Source organism: Arvicanthis niloticus, chromosome 1 (assembly GCF_011762505.2).
Source record: "Arvicanthis niloticus isolate mArvNil1 chromosome 1, mArvNil1.pat.X, whole genome shotgun sequence".
Taxonomy (NCBI): domain Eukaryota; kingdom Metazoa; phylum Chordata; class Mammalia; order Rodentia; family Muridae; genus Arvicanthis; species Arvicanthis niloticus.
Window position 1 is genome coordinate 106202189 of NC_047658.1, and position 16236 is coordinate 106218424.

General features: G+C 48.4%; 1 protein-coding gene across 2 annotated transcripts in view; it reads left to right on the top strand.

Annotated features, from left to right (window-relative positions):
* Window positions 1–16236, top strand: part of Inpp5a (inositol polyphosphate-5-phosphatase A) — a 184774-nt gene that overhangs the window by 87301 nt on the left and 81237 nt on the right. For both annotated transcript variants that reach the window (XM_076912658.1, XM_034512594.2), the window contains exon 4: window positions 503–590. In XM_076912658.1, the coding sequence (XP_076768773.1) occupies window positions 503–590 (88 nt within the window). The remainder of the gene's footprint in view (window positions 1–502; window positions 591–16236) is intronic.

Sequence of the window (16236 nt, forward strand, 5' to 3'; positions counted from 1 at the left end):
TTTGACCATAGAAAGGGATGGTGGGAGACACAGTGAGGTTCTGCCACATTGTCTGATGAGCACAGGCTACTGTCTACTTTAAGAACATGCTAGTCACTGTCACTGTCTGCACTGTGGGCCTGCCAATGAGAGCAGCAGACTGTGGAAGTCACCTGCACATGGTGTGTGGCCTAAGTGAGTCCCAAGTATTTCCATCAGCATCTTTATCCCCAGGAGGCCTCATGATGTAGGCATCTCACAGCCCTGAGTAGAGACCAGAGACTACTATGTGGGCTTCCCTCTGTGTACCAAGGACACAAAGTGGACGTTGGTTTCCACTGTGGCTCTCACTGATTTCCCACTCTTTCCTCCTTCCCTCCCTCCTCCTTTGCCCATTTGGGGGCTGTGTGGGTCTTAGGGTGATGTGAAAAACAGTTCTAACCATGGCCGTGTGGCTGGGAGCATACCTGTGGGAAGGATGGCATCTGGGCCTTGGCTAACTGTGTTACTCTTTCCCTCCCAGAGAACTACTATCCAGTGATGCAATGAAAGAATACAACAGGGCTCGTGTCTACCTGGATGAAAACTACAAATCACAGGAACACTTCACGGTGAGTCATTTTTAAGCTATGGCATGAGTCCCAGGCCAAAGGCACCTGAATCTTGGCTGTTCTTGAAAAGTACTGAGTTGGCGTGTGTGCCCTGTCACAGTACAGTGTGACTGTCCTAAATGAAAAGCTTTTCATGTTCTGTTGACTGTTGGATGGTTTGAGTCCTGCCCCCAAACCCCAGCCTGGCAGAGCTGGTGGCCAAGGCTTAAGAGTGCATCCTCATTGCTGGTACAGAGAAAGCATGGGCAGGAGCTGGGATGGGGATGGCCAGTTCAGGGAGGCTGGCCTTGAGATATATGACAGAAGAGGAGGATCCAGGGTCTCTGAGGTGGCTTAGATGAGAGATTGAACTACAACCTGGGCTGCTCATTGTCTCTGCTCCTGGGCTTGACTATCATTTTGTAAGCCCGGAGCAGGTCTCTAGAGGTAGACATGCTTCAGAAGAGGTGTGCCTTACAGTGATATAGAACAGAGCCTGCACCAACCTGATGGGCACTGTTCCTCTTCTATAAGTGTCCTGGGTCATAGCTGCTTTAGGAGGTACAGGGCACTGTGAAGGGCCAGGAACTCTCAAAAGAGGTTTGAAAGCTGTTGTAACTATTGGTTTGGAGAGCAGCATCTCAATTTCTGGGGTGCCCAGGCCTTCAGGGATTCAGTTAGCTTTTGTGCTTTCTGCCCCTGTGCCTTTATGTTGCCCTCTGACATGTGACATTCATAGGTGCTACTTCTCTTCTTCATGAGGGGAAATGTAGCAGTGATCCTCGTCTGTCAGCCCGTCTTCCGCCATGGGCTATCGTGAGCAGCGACCTGGCTTGGCCTCTGTTGAAGCATATGGAGGATGTGTGTCATTGTGGGCAGAACAGGGCATGGCTCCTGCCCTGCATCTCGTGTGTGTGTGTGGGATTGGTGGGGGCTGACTGGCTTTGGGGTTGTTCTTGGGCTAGAGAACCCCTGTCAAGGTTTCAGTCTCTGGGTTTGAAGCATCCAGTGCCAGGTACATTCTGTCCTCTCAAAGGCATTTTCTTCAAACCCACCTCCCACCCATTGACTTTCATAGGTATCCTTGCCTCTAGCTCTGTCTTGCTCAGAATATAGTTCTCCTACTTCCCCCTCTTCTTTCCTTTGCTGCTCCTGCTACTGTCTTATTCCTCTGAGCTCTGTACTTCTTTCCTTCTTGTAAAAGGCCCCTCCCTTTAGCCTCCTGGGTTTCCTCTGCCAAGACCCAACTTCTTATCTTCTTAAGTCAGGCTTACACAGATGAAAAAGACAAGAGGTATCAGTGAAGATAGACATCAGATTAGACACAACAGAAGGAAAGGGGGTAAACTGAAGAAAAGCAGTGGGAACTGCTAGAAATGAAAACAGCCTAGAAAGGGTCACTCTGAGATGACATTATGTGGCCTGGCACCATGTCCCTAGGGCATTCCAGAGGGCAGAGGGAACAGAGATACTTGGAAAAACAGTAGCTAAGGGTTTCCACAATTTCACAGAATTTACATACTCTTAGATCTGATTGTGACAATGGGATTTCCAGCAGAAAATCCAGACAGAATCTCAATAAGGTCTGTCACCATCAAACCATGGGCACCAATGCTGCAGAAGGCTCAGGAGCAGCATCTTGTCTCCGTCAAGGCCTTGCTCCACTGCAGGCGTCATCTGTAGTAGGAAGGTTCTTTTTCCATAACTCCCCTTTAAATATATAGACACAATGACCTAAAAGTACAGCAGAAGGTAGGATAAATCCCACATGCACAAACAGGGCTGGTTTGACACTGCAAGAGCCTTCATAGCTGGACTGACAGAGGAGGAAGGCCACTGTTTGAGGGTAGAACATGGCATATGGTAGATCTGCTTTGCTTTGTTCTCCTTTGCTTGTCAAGCAGTGATTACACCTCGGCATTCCTGTCCTTTTACTCAGCCTCTCTATCAACCACAGTGTGCTATGAAGTGCCTTCATGTCTGATTGAATGGTGATGATCAAGGGCTCTCCATGTTTGTCTGGAGTCATTGTAGGTAGCAGAGTAGAGGTCACTTATCCCAGATTGTAACTATAGTTACAATCTTGGATCTTTGAGCACCATCCACTTCACAGCCCTTCACTGTTTCTTGCCGTGTTATGTCCTTTAGTGAGGGCCTTAGGATGTCCTAAGGTAGGAAGGACCTCCACCCTTGGGGTCCTGAACATAGCTGGCAGCATCCGATAGCTAGGTAGCCATCCTCCTGCTTAGCCTGGTACCCTGTAGCTTCAGGCAGAGAAATTTAATCTTTGTAAGATTGATGGTATCAGCTGAGTGTTTTTAGCTGAGTCTGGTTCAAATAATAGGCCATTAATTGAAAAAGGAAATTGAGATGAATTTATCTTATACATAAATGCTGTCATGGGCATTAATGGGGATCAGAAAATAGTGGCTTGTTTCCAGCTGCTGAACCCAATGCACTACACTCGCTGTGTGAGCTGACTGGGGGGGTGTGGTTGGGGTGGGGATGGGAGCTCCTGGTGACTGGCTAGACTGTTAGCTTAAGATCTGCTGCCTCTGTTGCTGTGATGCTCCAGGGGCTTAAAATAGGACAACTGCAAATGGTCTTTGCTGCCAGGAGGTGGCACCAGTGCAGCACATGCAGGCACAGTGCTCCCTGCAGGGATGGCTCTTAAGAAGATTTTTATCCTGAAATGGGGACATTAAGTTCTGTGTGCTTACTGTGACTCACATGTTTGTCTGTTTATGTGAGATGGATGTCTGCTGTCTATGCTGTACAGTGACCATGAAAATGGCCCCTCAATGCTGGGCTCCTGACTTTGTCACTGGCTAGCTTCTTTCGAGTTTTACATTGAAAGTTGTTTGTTAGAAGTCTGGGTCTTCAGACATTCTGCCAGACTGGCATGTTAGGTTGCCACCACCGCCAAGTCTGGGTTCCCACCCTGTTCCCTGTGTTTGAATGTTTCCACTTGGACAGCGGATATTGGCCTTGAGCCAACAGAATGGCTAATTGTGAATCACAGGAGAGGGCAGGAATGAGCATCCTATGTCCTAGAGCTCTAAAAGTACCTGGCTTTTCTTCCTAGAAAGGTTACTTTGGTTGGCTTAGCTTGGTTTTGTTTGCTGTTTCCTCCCAGGATTGCTCATACAGGCCCCCATCACATGTTTAGAGTCATTGAATGAACGTGTCTCCTGGCAGACCACTGGAGGGTTAGAGTGTGGAGGAAATGTGAATACCCACAACCCTTCTGGAAGGCAGTGGCACCTTGGAGAGAGGGTGACAGTTATGAGCAGAAGAGAATTGGAAGCAGTTGGTGGGCGTGTTTAATTTCAGGGATTGAGTGAGGGTCCCTGGCTCAGTTGTAAGGAGCTTGGATACAAAGAGGTGAACTCAGGGAGGCCTGAGGGAACCGGACTGGAGGGCCAGAAGCCAAAGTGCGGCCGAGAAGGAGCTCCCTGAGGAGGAGTTGCAGGGAGGCAGAGGCTACATTTCTCTCCATGCTGCCCTTCCTGGCCAGTACTGAAAACAATGGGATGGAAGGCCTTGGGCTCTGTGCAGTGTGAAAGCTGGCATCGCTGTGACTGCAGCAGAGATGGCTCTGAGGCCTGTGGCATCCAGAGAATGGTTTGTGTTTTTCATGTGTTAGTGTCCTGGTCAAGGTGCCACCAGTTTAAACATTAGTGAAGTAAGTGAAACACGTAGCTCTTCTGTTGAAGAGGGTTGTATGAGACACTGTAGCTGCCTGTAGAGGAACTAAGAGTGAAAGATGTGCTCCCTAAGTGGCACCCAGCCCACCACACTGTGCTGCTCTCCTTACTTGGGGCCCAGGACTCCACATTAGCTCTTTTCAGTCAACTCCTTTTTTCATATCTCCAGGCACCACCTGGGGCAGTAATGGAGGTACAGTAACACAGGACTCACCTTCCTGGAGGCTGAGTCATTGCTTTTAGGCCCTAGAATGTCAGGTGCCCACAGTGTGCTCCTGAAGGGATGGACATCTGCATGCTTTTGTAGACTGGGGCTGTCATTGACACTCTCCAGGCCCTTGCTGTCAGCTTACCTGGCTTGCCTGCCTGCTTTTTGCTTCCCTTCTCAAACACTTGTGCCCTCTTCCTGAGGGACATCTGGCTTCTAGAGTGCATGTTTGTCTACTGGTGGTACCTTAGCTAGGGCCACTCTTTACTTCCAGAGACTGGCTCAGTGAGGACAGGGCCTCTGCCCTTTGGTGTAGAGGGAGTTGGTGGCACTAGCCCCTGTGAGCTATTCATTGAGTTTGGCATGTAACATGAGGCTATACCCTCATAAGAATTTTAACAAAATGAAGAAAACTCCTGACCCTTTCAAAGTTGGAGCCACAGTGCAGTTGGGGTTTTGTTGGATGGTTGGCAGGGCTGCTTATTCTCAGGGTAGCCCTCTTGGGCCTGCCAGATGAGATAGACCCAAGAAGGAGGGTCCTTGAAGAAGAGCCCTAGCTGGAAGCTGAGCTCTGTGCTGAGTGCATTAAGGGACAGAGAGATGCCCTTGAGCCGGTGTGAATGGTAACTAGAGTTCAGAGGACCCAGGAAAAAGAGAGGGAGAGGGAGGGGAACGAGCAAGCTCACCTGGCACTTGAACTACTTCCTGGGTTTATGCCTCTTGCCTCTATTGTTGGAGATGGACTTTGAAGGCTGCTCTCCAGGGCTCTCAGCATCACAGAGAGGCACAGCTGAGTTTCACAGTAAGCCAGCCACGCAGATTGGACACTGAGGAACTACCTGGGTGAAGTTTTCCAAGTCTGCGCTAGTGTCTATTGATCACACACTCTAGCAGCATGGAAATCATGTGTCTGATTTAGCCAGCCACTCGGAGGAGCATAGAAAACACATCGCTTACCTCCCGACAAGCTGGCGCATCAATAAGAGTGCGTGAGATAACGGCTTCCTTGTACTCTTGCTTCAGAATGGCAAAGTAAGGAAGAGACTGAAAATTTATTTTCATATAATTCCACCGCTGTCTTGTTTTGCTGCTGAAGGGAAGCATTTTAGCATGGAGTGTTCACCAATGCTTTGCTGGCTGCTCACCTGGTCTGGGAAGCCAGAGGCTGTGTTCTCTGTGATGGGTTTCAGACATGGCCTGGTCCATGTCTTCAGATAGCCATGTTCTCTCATCCCATTCTGGTGACCTGATATCTAAAGTTCTGGTGTCTGATTAGGGAATCCAAAGCCCAAGTCTAGGGCTGTGGTCCTTGTCTGGCTATAGAGCCAACCCTGGGTGGCTTCTCGAAGCTGCAGCTAATTTAATAGCATTCCCGTTGGGAACTGGAAAGGTAATAGGTTTCTTGGTTTTGTTTCTGTCTGTACCCAGAGGAGAGGGCACTGGGTAGAACTTCAGAGCTGATATGACCTGGCCAAAGCTCTTGTTTCTAGAGGAATTCTTGACCAGCTAGGGGAAGTTTGGAGGAGACATACCTTATTAATGGCTTATTGTTGGAAAGACTTTGTCTGTTGCTATGGGTGACATAGCTCCTGAGAGATCTGAGAAGGTTTAGCTTGCTGTCATAGGTCCCCAGAGATAGAGCTGTGCCATTGGGACAGTTGACAAGAGGCAGCATCTGTAGGTTTCTCAGTCCCATCCTCTTGTCTCTACCTGGGCTTGCCTATACTCTACCTCAGGCTAGAGAAGGAGGCTGGGAGGTAGAACATTCCTGGAGGTTGCACATGCTTCCTAAGGTGCAGGTGCCTGGAGGAAATCTTGTATGCTGTGCTGTTGGTAGCAGGCATGGGTGTGGTGGTCTGGATGAGTAATGCCAATAGTGTTGCTTAAGGGAACTCCAGCCTCATCTGTTCCCCTAGGAATCTTATTCATAAGCAGCCTATGTGGGCTGTAGGGTGATGGTAGTTGAATGGGGTCCTGGGCAGGCCAGAGACTGGAGATTCCAGTGACCTATCTAATTCAGGGACAATAGCAGGCTAGGGATGGCTCCAGTAGGCAAAGTCTATTTATTAGGTTCAGGGTCAGCTCTGTCAATGCAAAAGTCCTGCTGTCTGCTTATGCAAGGCTCTTGCTTGGCAGAAGGCCTCAGACCTGCGAGTCAGGATCACCTAGATATCTGGATGTTGCTCACATGTGGGCCAGCAGTTCCTGTTCTGTCTTCGTGCAAGGTCAGGGTCCCTTTACTCTCCTCTGTGTAGCTGCCAGCACTGTTGGGAATAGGTGTTTCTCAGAGTTATAAGCCAAGCACTTAGACATAAGACGCGTGACTCTGCTTTTGCCTGGGTGTCCTGGGTTTTCTTGGGCTCTGGGATTTATTTGCAGAGCATGGGGTGAAGTTGGGTGGTGATAGTTAAATTAGGGTCAGGGAGAACATGAGGTGCTGAAGGCTGACCAGGGGCTGTCACACATTTTTCCTGCCTGGTGTGATGTCCACATTTGCTCCCATGCCCTGAGTGTACTCAGGAGGCTCCTGCCCTACATGGCCTGACTGCCTCATTAGAAGCCCTGGTTCTGAAGGTGAGACTGAGGAGTGGAGGCTGCCCCTTCCCAGAAGACCACTTCCCACCTCTCTGTGAGTGGTCCCTCCCTGCTTTCTCCTAAATAAGAGGTTGGGGGAAATTTGTGGGAAATTAATGGAGTTGACTGATGTTCTTTGAGCTGAGGAAGAGGAGGGGAAGGCAAATGCATTTATGATGAGGGACTAATCTTGGCCAGTAGTGGCCCCCTCTGCACTGGGCCCTGCCCTCCTCCTCCTCCTCCTCCTCCTCCTCCTCCTCCTCCTCCTCCTCCTCCTCCTCCTCCTCCTCCTCTTCCTCCTCCTACTCCTCTTCTTCCTCCTCTTCCTCCTCCTCCTCCTCCTCCTCCTCCTCCTCCTCCTCCTCCTCCTCCTCCTCCTCCTCCTCTTCCTCCTCCTCCTACTCCTCCTCCTCTTCCTCCCTTGAGGCCTGATGAAGTGAGAGGAGCAAGATTGGTTTTCTGAGGGCACTGGGCGCCCTGTGCTCAGTTAAATCATGGCTGTCTGCACCCCTGTCGGGTGATGACCTGCCCTCCTGCCTCAGTACCATGGCCCTTCGGGATGTGATGATGTGCGGCCGTAGCAGCCGGGCCGCAGTGAAGGTGAAACTGTCGTATCGATCTTTTTAGCACTAAAATATGAGCCACTTTACGCCGCTCCCCGCTGCTGTGATGTGAAAAATAATAACTCGGATCCAAATTAAAAATATTGATCCCTGGAAGGTGTTGAAAGTAAATAAACACCTTCCGAAGTTTTCGGGTCAGCCAAGGAATGGTATTCAGCAATAAATGTGTCGGCACGTCACAGTCAGGGTTCTTGATCTGTTTTTCCTCTGAATTGATTTTTCATTATTTACTTCCTAAAAGTGTTGGAATTTGGTCCTCCACCGTTAAATCCCAGTGTTTGGGCAAATGATTTCTTTGGGGCTTATGAGGTGCTCCTAACCCACTCCCTCATTGATTGATTGATTTTTGACTCAATGAGCTTGCAGTCTACGCTTTATTTAGGACTTCCATCATAATTTTTTATACATTTAGGCTTGACTTTTTTATTTCCCTGTAACAGATGAGCTGACATTGGGCTATCAAAGTGGGGGAAACAATTGCCACGAGGTTAATTTTGTTGCAAGCTCCATGCATCCTGAGGAGATGTGAGGCTTTTTCTGGCTACAGCCCAGGCCCTGAAGGGAGTCTGCCTAGCCCAGGACATATGTTTAGAACAGGCTAAGCCTCATGTCTCCAGGAGGGGTGGCACCTGTAAGGATTCCAGGATTTGCAAGTGGCTGACACTGGTTCTCATGCTCAAGGACAAGCTGAGATATGTCTCTTAAGAAGTTTCCCTTTCAGAAGGCAACGGAGACCCACTGCTAGCCATGTCTCCACGTGGCTTGGCAGAAAGCAGAGGGGCAGGTGCTAGGCACCATACAGGGCAACAGTGGAAGCCTCATGTTGACCCATCCTCACCAGGTTTTCCTGGGTCACTCATCCTGCTATCTTTAGGAGTGAGAGATCCTACTCTAACGTCCAGAAGGGGATGCCCTGTCTCTCAGAGCTGTGCTGACTGGATACTAGAGAGCTGCTTGCAGAGAAGAGGCAACCTTGTTCTCCAGCATCTTCAATAAAGGCCCAGTACTTTCTGCTCAGCCATCAGCTTCTTATGCTTCTTGTTCTTTATACTGGGCAGGCTCAGTGTGCCAGTGTGACCCTGCAGGCATTTGGGAGACTCAGATGTGCCTCCGTGGACATTGGGAAGACCCATATTTACTTATTGGGCATTAAATAGATGCCCAACATAATTCCTCAATATGCCCATGTGAGTATTCTCCAGAGCCAGATATACCCTTGTGGGAATCTGGTAGATCTAGATGTGCCCAGGTGAACATGGGGCAACCGATGGGCATCAAATAGATGCAGATGTGCCCTTGTGGGTGTCCACAAGATTCAGACATGTCTTTTGGGGCACTAGTCAGACTTCAAGGTGCTTCTGCAAATGTTGAGGACCCCAATATTTGCCCCTGTGGATGTTAAGGACCCCATATTTGCCTCTCTGGGTGTCATCAGACCTTGGTATGTTCCCGTGCATTCAGGAGACCCTAATGTGCGTTAGGAGTGTTAGACAGGCCAAAATGTGCCTCTGTGGTCACTAGGAGACTCAGCTGTGGGCCTGCACATAGGACTCCTTGTCAGCCAGGAGAAGCAGTTGCCTATGTTCCCCATGTGCCGTCCACATTCTGATAGAGGAGTTTGGGGCAGAGAGCTGTAGTAACATGGCATGGCACTCATGCCAGAGCTTTCATCTGCTTAGCCACAAGTGTCTGTGAGTGCCCATGGGCCACGGCTATCCCCACGTCTCCATTGTCACTCATATTTAGACCCAAGGTAGTCAGGAACAAGAGGTTGGGATATCTGCTGATGGATTTGGGACAGGGAGGGAATGTCACAAGCATTCTGGGAAGGCTTAGTACTGGAAAGAGGGATGGGGCCACCAGTTCGGTGAACCTATTTGTCTGAACCTTGGTGAATTCCTTGATTGAACCTATGGTCCCTCACAAGGGTGAGGTAACTCTGACCTGCCATAATGTTGCCTACTTGCCATGGTCTTAAGGAAAGAACACTCTGTCCTGGTTTAGGGAACACTGACTGAGGAGGAAGAGGTGGCAATGGCTGCCTGGCATGCAGGATGTTGGTATATGTCCTCAACATCATATTTGGGGCAACACTCCAAATATAATTTGTCTCTGTGGGTGGTAAGGACCCCATATTTGCACAACATCATTCCAGTGTTACTCTCCCCCAGGTGTGGTAATGAGGAGATACCACCAATCCACCAATACCAGGTTTGGAATAGGAGATGACCAGAGTTCAAGTCATCTTTGCACACACATGGTTGCTCCCCTGGGATAATGTGATGACTGCTAGGTGACACTTACCTCCTGGATGCCAGATCCCCATGACTAGATGGGAATGTTGCGCTTTCTTGTGGGACTGCTCTTTCCTGGGCAGTGGTGGTCAACTCACCTCTGGCAGTGGTCAAACAAGAGTCTCAGAGGGAGGTGCACATGCCCTGTGCCACAGGGAGACTCACCAAATAACCACACAGAGGAATTCTGGGACACCACCACCCATCCATCTCCTTGTAGGACAGAGAGGACAGGGGCATGGGGTTTGCTTCTCAGCAACCAAAGTCTACCAGGCTCAGCCAAGATCTTGGCCCCACTTCCCTAACCTAAGGATGAGGTATAGCCAGATTGTCAGCCCTGGAAAACCAGGCTGTGCTCCTGTGTGTTCAGCCTGCTGCTGGCCTGAGACACAAGGATAGCTCCCCTGGCATCTGTCCTCAGGACCTGTGTTCTGGGCTGTTGACTATAGAGGGAGTGGTTGAGACATGGCCGAGGCCCTGGGAGTACATTAGGATGAAGAGCTGCTGAAGAAGCATCGTACAATGAGTGACATGGACACATCAGTGGGGGACGTTGCTTCCTTAGCTCACTTGGCTTATGAACTCCTCACAAGGTTGTGGTTTGTTTTTTTTTTTTTTTTTTTTTTTTTTTTTTTTTTTTTTTTTTTTTTTTAATGTGCCAGGTAGTTCAGTAAGGGCTGTGTGGAGCACAGCTGAAGGCCCAAAGTCTCTACTGACCTTGAAGCCCCAACACTTGGCCTAGCCAGCTGCATCTGTCAGTCCTACTGGCCAGTCACTCCACCAGAGCTAGCTGGATTCCTATGGTGTCATTTTGTGTGCTTTGTTGGGTACAGTGGCTGATATCCTAAGTTGATGTCATTGTGCAAGCATGGGTGAGCCGGGCCACACTAGAAGATACCAGGCAGGCAGTGCTCACACTCTGGCAGTTGCCAAGGAGCCCTTAGTGGTCAGCACTGCCTGAGCTGGGTCCTTGCAGCTACTGAGCACTAGTGTGTTTTCCTCGCAGAAGGAGAGCCAAGGGCAATTTAGTAACCACCCAGAGCACAGTGGAAGCCTGTGCTTTCAGTTGGGCTCCAGAGCTAATTCCATATAACATGTGCTGTGTTACATAATAGATGGAAGGGAACAGACACTTAACTTAAGCTAACACACATGAGGACATATAGGAAGCACCTGGAATTCAGGAAGCAGATGCTGCTGCATCAAGCAGCACAGGAAGGGGCTCCCGTCACTGGCACATAGAATATCTGACCATGATTGGCAGGGAGAGAGGAAGTCAGAGTTTTGTCATGCTTAGAGCATCAAAGAACAAAGTAGGGTATGACCAGGTAGTCAGTGGGGACAGGTGCAGAATTTGGGAGGAAACAGGAGACATTCATTTGTGGACAGGTTGGTTGTTACTAATTTAAAGACCTATCTGATCTAGCCTTAAATTCATATTGAAGTAAATTCAGAGTAGACTAGCAGTAGTGACCCAGTCCATTTTTTGTTATTTTTCTTGATTTCAGTCTTCTACCTTTCAAAAAAGAGATGCAAGGTCAGACCTAGGCAGATGGAGACCAGTGGGAACTCTGGTGTCCTAGTGAGATGTAGCAACCAGGCAGAGTGTGGCCAATCCTATAAATGAAGCTGTGTTTTAGTCCTTTCCACATGCCCTCTCTCGTCCATCCAACTCACTCCATGCCCCTATGGGCACACGCTTACCTTTTGTCCTGTGGTTTGAGAATCCAATCTAGAGACAAACACAAACCATTTGATTTGAGTTGTAGGATCAACTTGAACCAAATGCATTGGAATAATGAGAGCGAGGTTCCTTCAGTGAGCCACCAGGGTGCAGTGTTCTCACAAGCGACCAGGACTGGGGTTGTTAACATGGAAGTACTTTGTTTAGGTCTTTGACTTCTTGTCCTGTGTCCAGTGACTTGCAAGCTAGCAACTTGTAAATGATTCTCTTGGAAGCTGAAATTTAGATAACATTACCCTTTATAATAGTACCAAAGTGTGAACTATTCAGAACTGTCTTAGTGCTTTCTAAGACCTGTATCCTGAGAGCCTTTATGTACTGCTTATACAAATCAATGAGACCTGAGTATGCGGAGCTGTACCAGGCTCAGGGAATGCTCAGTGGTATTGATGTATCTATTCTACCAAGACTGGCATGATGCTTCAGTGTGATTCTAGTCAATGTGTGAGCAGAGTTTTTGTAGAAATAAAAAAAATCTGGATTTATATTTTACATGGAAGTGTAAAGGACCTACAGTGGCTTCAACAACGTTGACACAGGACAGTTGAGGGATCATTTTGCCTGATCAAGACTTCCTATAAACCTTCAGTGGGCAAGATAGATGGAGTGTAAGTAAAAACCCAGGAAAACAGGCCGAGAGCTAGAGAGAAGACTCTGGAAATAGGGTTAGGCTGGCCTCAGGCCTCTGATCCTCTTGCCTCAACCTTCTGAGGGCTGGGATTATAGGAGCATACCACCTTGGATTTTGACAGAGATGTCCAGGCTGTTCAGCCATAAGGGTATGATCTGCATAAGGGAAGAGTGACCCTTAGCTGACCATTTGCTGTGAGTAAAGCCCAGCTTTCACCAGAGACTGTGGAAATTAATTTCCATGTGGTTACAAATCTGAGGGAGAAGTGATGGCAGAACTTGGCAAGCAGGAAGTATTGGAAGGCAGTCATCCTCAAATGAATGAATTTGTTTTGTTGCAAAAGTAGAGGCAGCTCACAGCCCATGAGACAACATGGGCTTGAAAAGTTCTTCATGTAAATAACTATTACTGATCAACAAAGGTAGAGCAGAGGACTTGACTTTTAACATGGGGGAGATCTGAATAGACTTGTCAGGAAGACACAGATGTGATAGGTGAGAGTAGAAGGTGCCCACCTGCTGGTCACAAGGGCAATGTCTTGTCCCTGAGTGTCCTTTCAAACCAATACCCTGGCTTCGACTACCAAGTGCCTTCCCTCCAGTGTGCTGACAGTGTCTGGTTTACAAGTGAGGAAACCTCCTCACATCTGGACTCTGGACTGCTTCTGGGGTCAGGCTCCAATTACAGGTGAACCCCTATGTCATAGAAGGTGTCAAGCATGAAATGAAGCCTTAGGCTTCATACTTGCACCTGTGCCTGGTACTAGAGGAGTGGTTCTCAACTTTCCTAATACAGTTCCTCACATCTTGGTGACCCCTAACTATAAAATTAGTTTTGTTGTTATTTCACAACTGTAATTTTGTTTCTGTTGTGAATCATAGTGTAAACATCTGTTTTCCAATGGTCTTAGGCAATCCCTGTGAAAGAGTTGTTTGGCCCCTCCCCCAAAGGAGCTGGAGAACTGCTGTACTTCATTGTCTTCTATTGGGAGAGCATGTGGGATGAGGACCAGGGAGAAGCCTCATCTGACTGAGGGCATCGAGGAGCTTGGGCCCTGCTGACCTTCAGCCACAGCCATGTGGCACCACCCATCTGTCCCAACTAATTGTGACACCTGATTCCATGACCCTGGTTATCCCCTCAGGTGTCTTCCACTTAAAGCCTGCGGGGGGGGGGGGGGGGGGGGGGGCGTGGCTCTGTTTGCAATCATGGCTTCTAATCTGCCCTGGCCTTCCCTCTTAATCCTATAGGTCACTTGCCGATGGTGGCTGTGTGAGTCCGGGGTCCTGGTTTCTGTGGGCAGGAGGGCAGTGGGAATGGGGAGCCTGTGGCTGTCATGGACACAAGGACAGTATAGGGTAGGGTGATACAGACTTCAAGCTGCCAGCCTACTGATCCAGGTCAGCCTGACCATTTCCAATCTAGGGCTCCAGTTACTATATCTCTACCTTTGTCCTGTGCTCTCTGGTGAGAAATCCCTAACAGGTCTTTGGTGAAGCTGAGCCAGGTGCCTAGTGGCGGCAGATCCATCAGTCTGTAGACAGGCATGATCGAGGGCCATGTCACATGAGCCTAGGAAACAAATACACTGCAGGAAATGTATTGGTGAACAAACTGAAAGATTGTAAAGCTCTTAAGGACTTTGATGCTTGTTAGCATTTTTTGACAGAAAATCACTGAAGCAGTAGACATAAAAAAAATAGTCCTGCTGCTCACAGTGTAGCTGCTCGTTCTATTTATTTAGCCTCAAGTGACGTCTCACTAGAGTCCCCTGTGAGCCTAGCCCTGCTTGTCTTTTTCTGGGGCTTGCAGCAAGCCTGACCTCTGCCTCACATATGCCTTGGTCTTCTTGAGATGCTTTTACACTGCTGATAGAGATCAAGCCATCTCACAGAGCAGTGACAAATTTGATGTTAGATGCAAGAGTCTGGATCCTGGGTCCTTGTCCTCCAGAAGCGCAGTTCGAAGGGCCTCTAGCACTCCAGTGGAGGATGCTCTAGAATTGTTTTCCTCCTGTGACCTCAAAGGTTTTCATGTAGATGATAGCTATGTCTCCTGCAATGGGCCCAGTCTCTGCATGTGTGCCAGGTATATGTGGCTTCAGTGGCTAGGTCTCTGCATTCCCATCAAGTCTTTAACTGTGTTCTTCTCTGTAGATCGGTGCCTAGAATCTGTATAATATGTTTCTTTAAAATCAGTCCCAGCAGGAGAGGATCTGTGAGCCAAGTGACCAAGATGCAGGGGCACAAGTGATTGATCGGTGTATGCTCTAACCGTGTTTGCAGAGTTGTACCCTGCTGACCCTTTAGCTATAAGATGGTGGTCAGGGTCAGGTTTGCTAAGCAGTATCTGGTTACTGGTTAACCTCCAGTCCCCAAGTACATACACATTTGGGTATAGGTCAGTGTGGTGTCTGTAGGGATGTGGTTAAGAGTGGGTTCTCACTGTGCCTCCCTTGGGTGGTTAGGGTTGTGGTCTTTGGTCTTTATACTTAGTCCTCATCTGTTTTAGATTCATGCCCCTTTGACTGGCTACTTGTTGCTATACAGTTTTAAACTTTAAGAGTCCTGTTTACGGCCAGGCAGTGGTGGTGCACGCCTTTAATCCCAGCACTTGGGAGGCAGAGGCAGGCGGATTTCTGAGTTCGAGGCCAGCCTGGTCTACAGAGTGAGTTCCAGGACAGCCAAGGCTATACAGAGAAACCCTGTCTCAGGAAAAAAAAAAAAAAAAAAAAAAAAGTCCTGTTTATCTAAAGAGGATGACCTAGGACACGGGTCATGGCTCCTGTGCCTGGGTTCTCTCCAGTTGGTCCAACCAAGGGACATTTTCATCTTCTTTGTGAGAGAACTTCTCAGTTTCCTTGAAGGGAGAAACTGTGTGGTTCAAATTTGTCCCTCCTTTTTCAAAACCGTGATAAATGGGTGGCTGGCTGGGTACCCTAACTCACCAAGAGTGAGCATAACCTGTCTGGCACAGGCCCCACTTTGGAACCTCATATGCCCAGGCCCCACCTCTACAGATGCTTCTTGTTCTTAGAAACACTACAGAGGAATGCCAGGTCACCATCAGCAGAAAGCATCATCCCAGATGTCTCAGGGTTACTGCAGTGCACCATAAAAGCCACTGGGACATGGGGAGCCACTTCTGACAGTCATGAAAATACCCTCCCCAAAGCAAAGCCAGCTTCCCCATGTTCTTGTCTGTTGCATTTTGTGGGAAGATCTTACTTTTTTCTTTTTAAAATCTCTGTGTGTATGTGTTTGTGTCTGACTCTCTGTCTGTCTGTGTGTAGGTGACTGTGTGCATGTGGAGCTTAGAAGACAAGTCTCTGGAGCTGGTTCTCTCCTGCCATCCTTTGGGTCCAGGGATCAAACTCAGGTCATCAGTGCTGATACCCACGGAGTTTCTCATTAGCCCAGTTTCTCATTTTATACGAGGCAAAGTAGTGGTACAATTTGAAGGAATTTCCTGTGTAACTTTTTCTCTTGGTCCCATATTACATTTTTTTAAACCAAATATCTGAAGGTCTGGCTTCCACCCAGCTGTCTCCACAGCATGAGAAGGTCTCACAGATGGTAACTTTTTCTCTAGTTCTTGTCTGTGGACTTTGGGAAGTTGTTATATGCAGCAGAAAAGGAGACCCATCTGAACATAGTCTGCATTTTTACTTACCTTAAAACTGATTTCTACCAGTGATTGTTGGAGGGGAACATGAACTTGTAGAACTCAAGGTTTTATATGCAGGGTCAAGAAAATGATGTAGTCATTTGATGGAGGGGCATGTGAAAGCTACCTGTATGCATTCCTTATTGCCGAATGTTTGAAATTTAGATGGTTTCAGTATGTGTCCTTCCCATCCAACTCTATAGCAGAGTCTATAGTAACT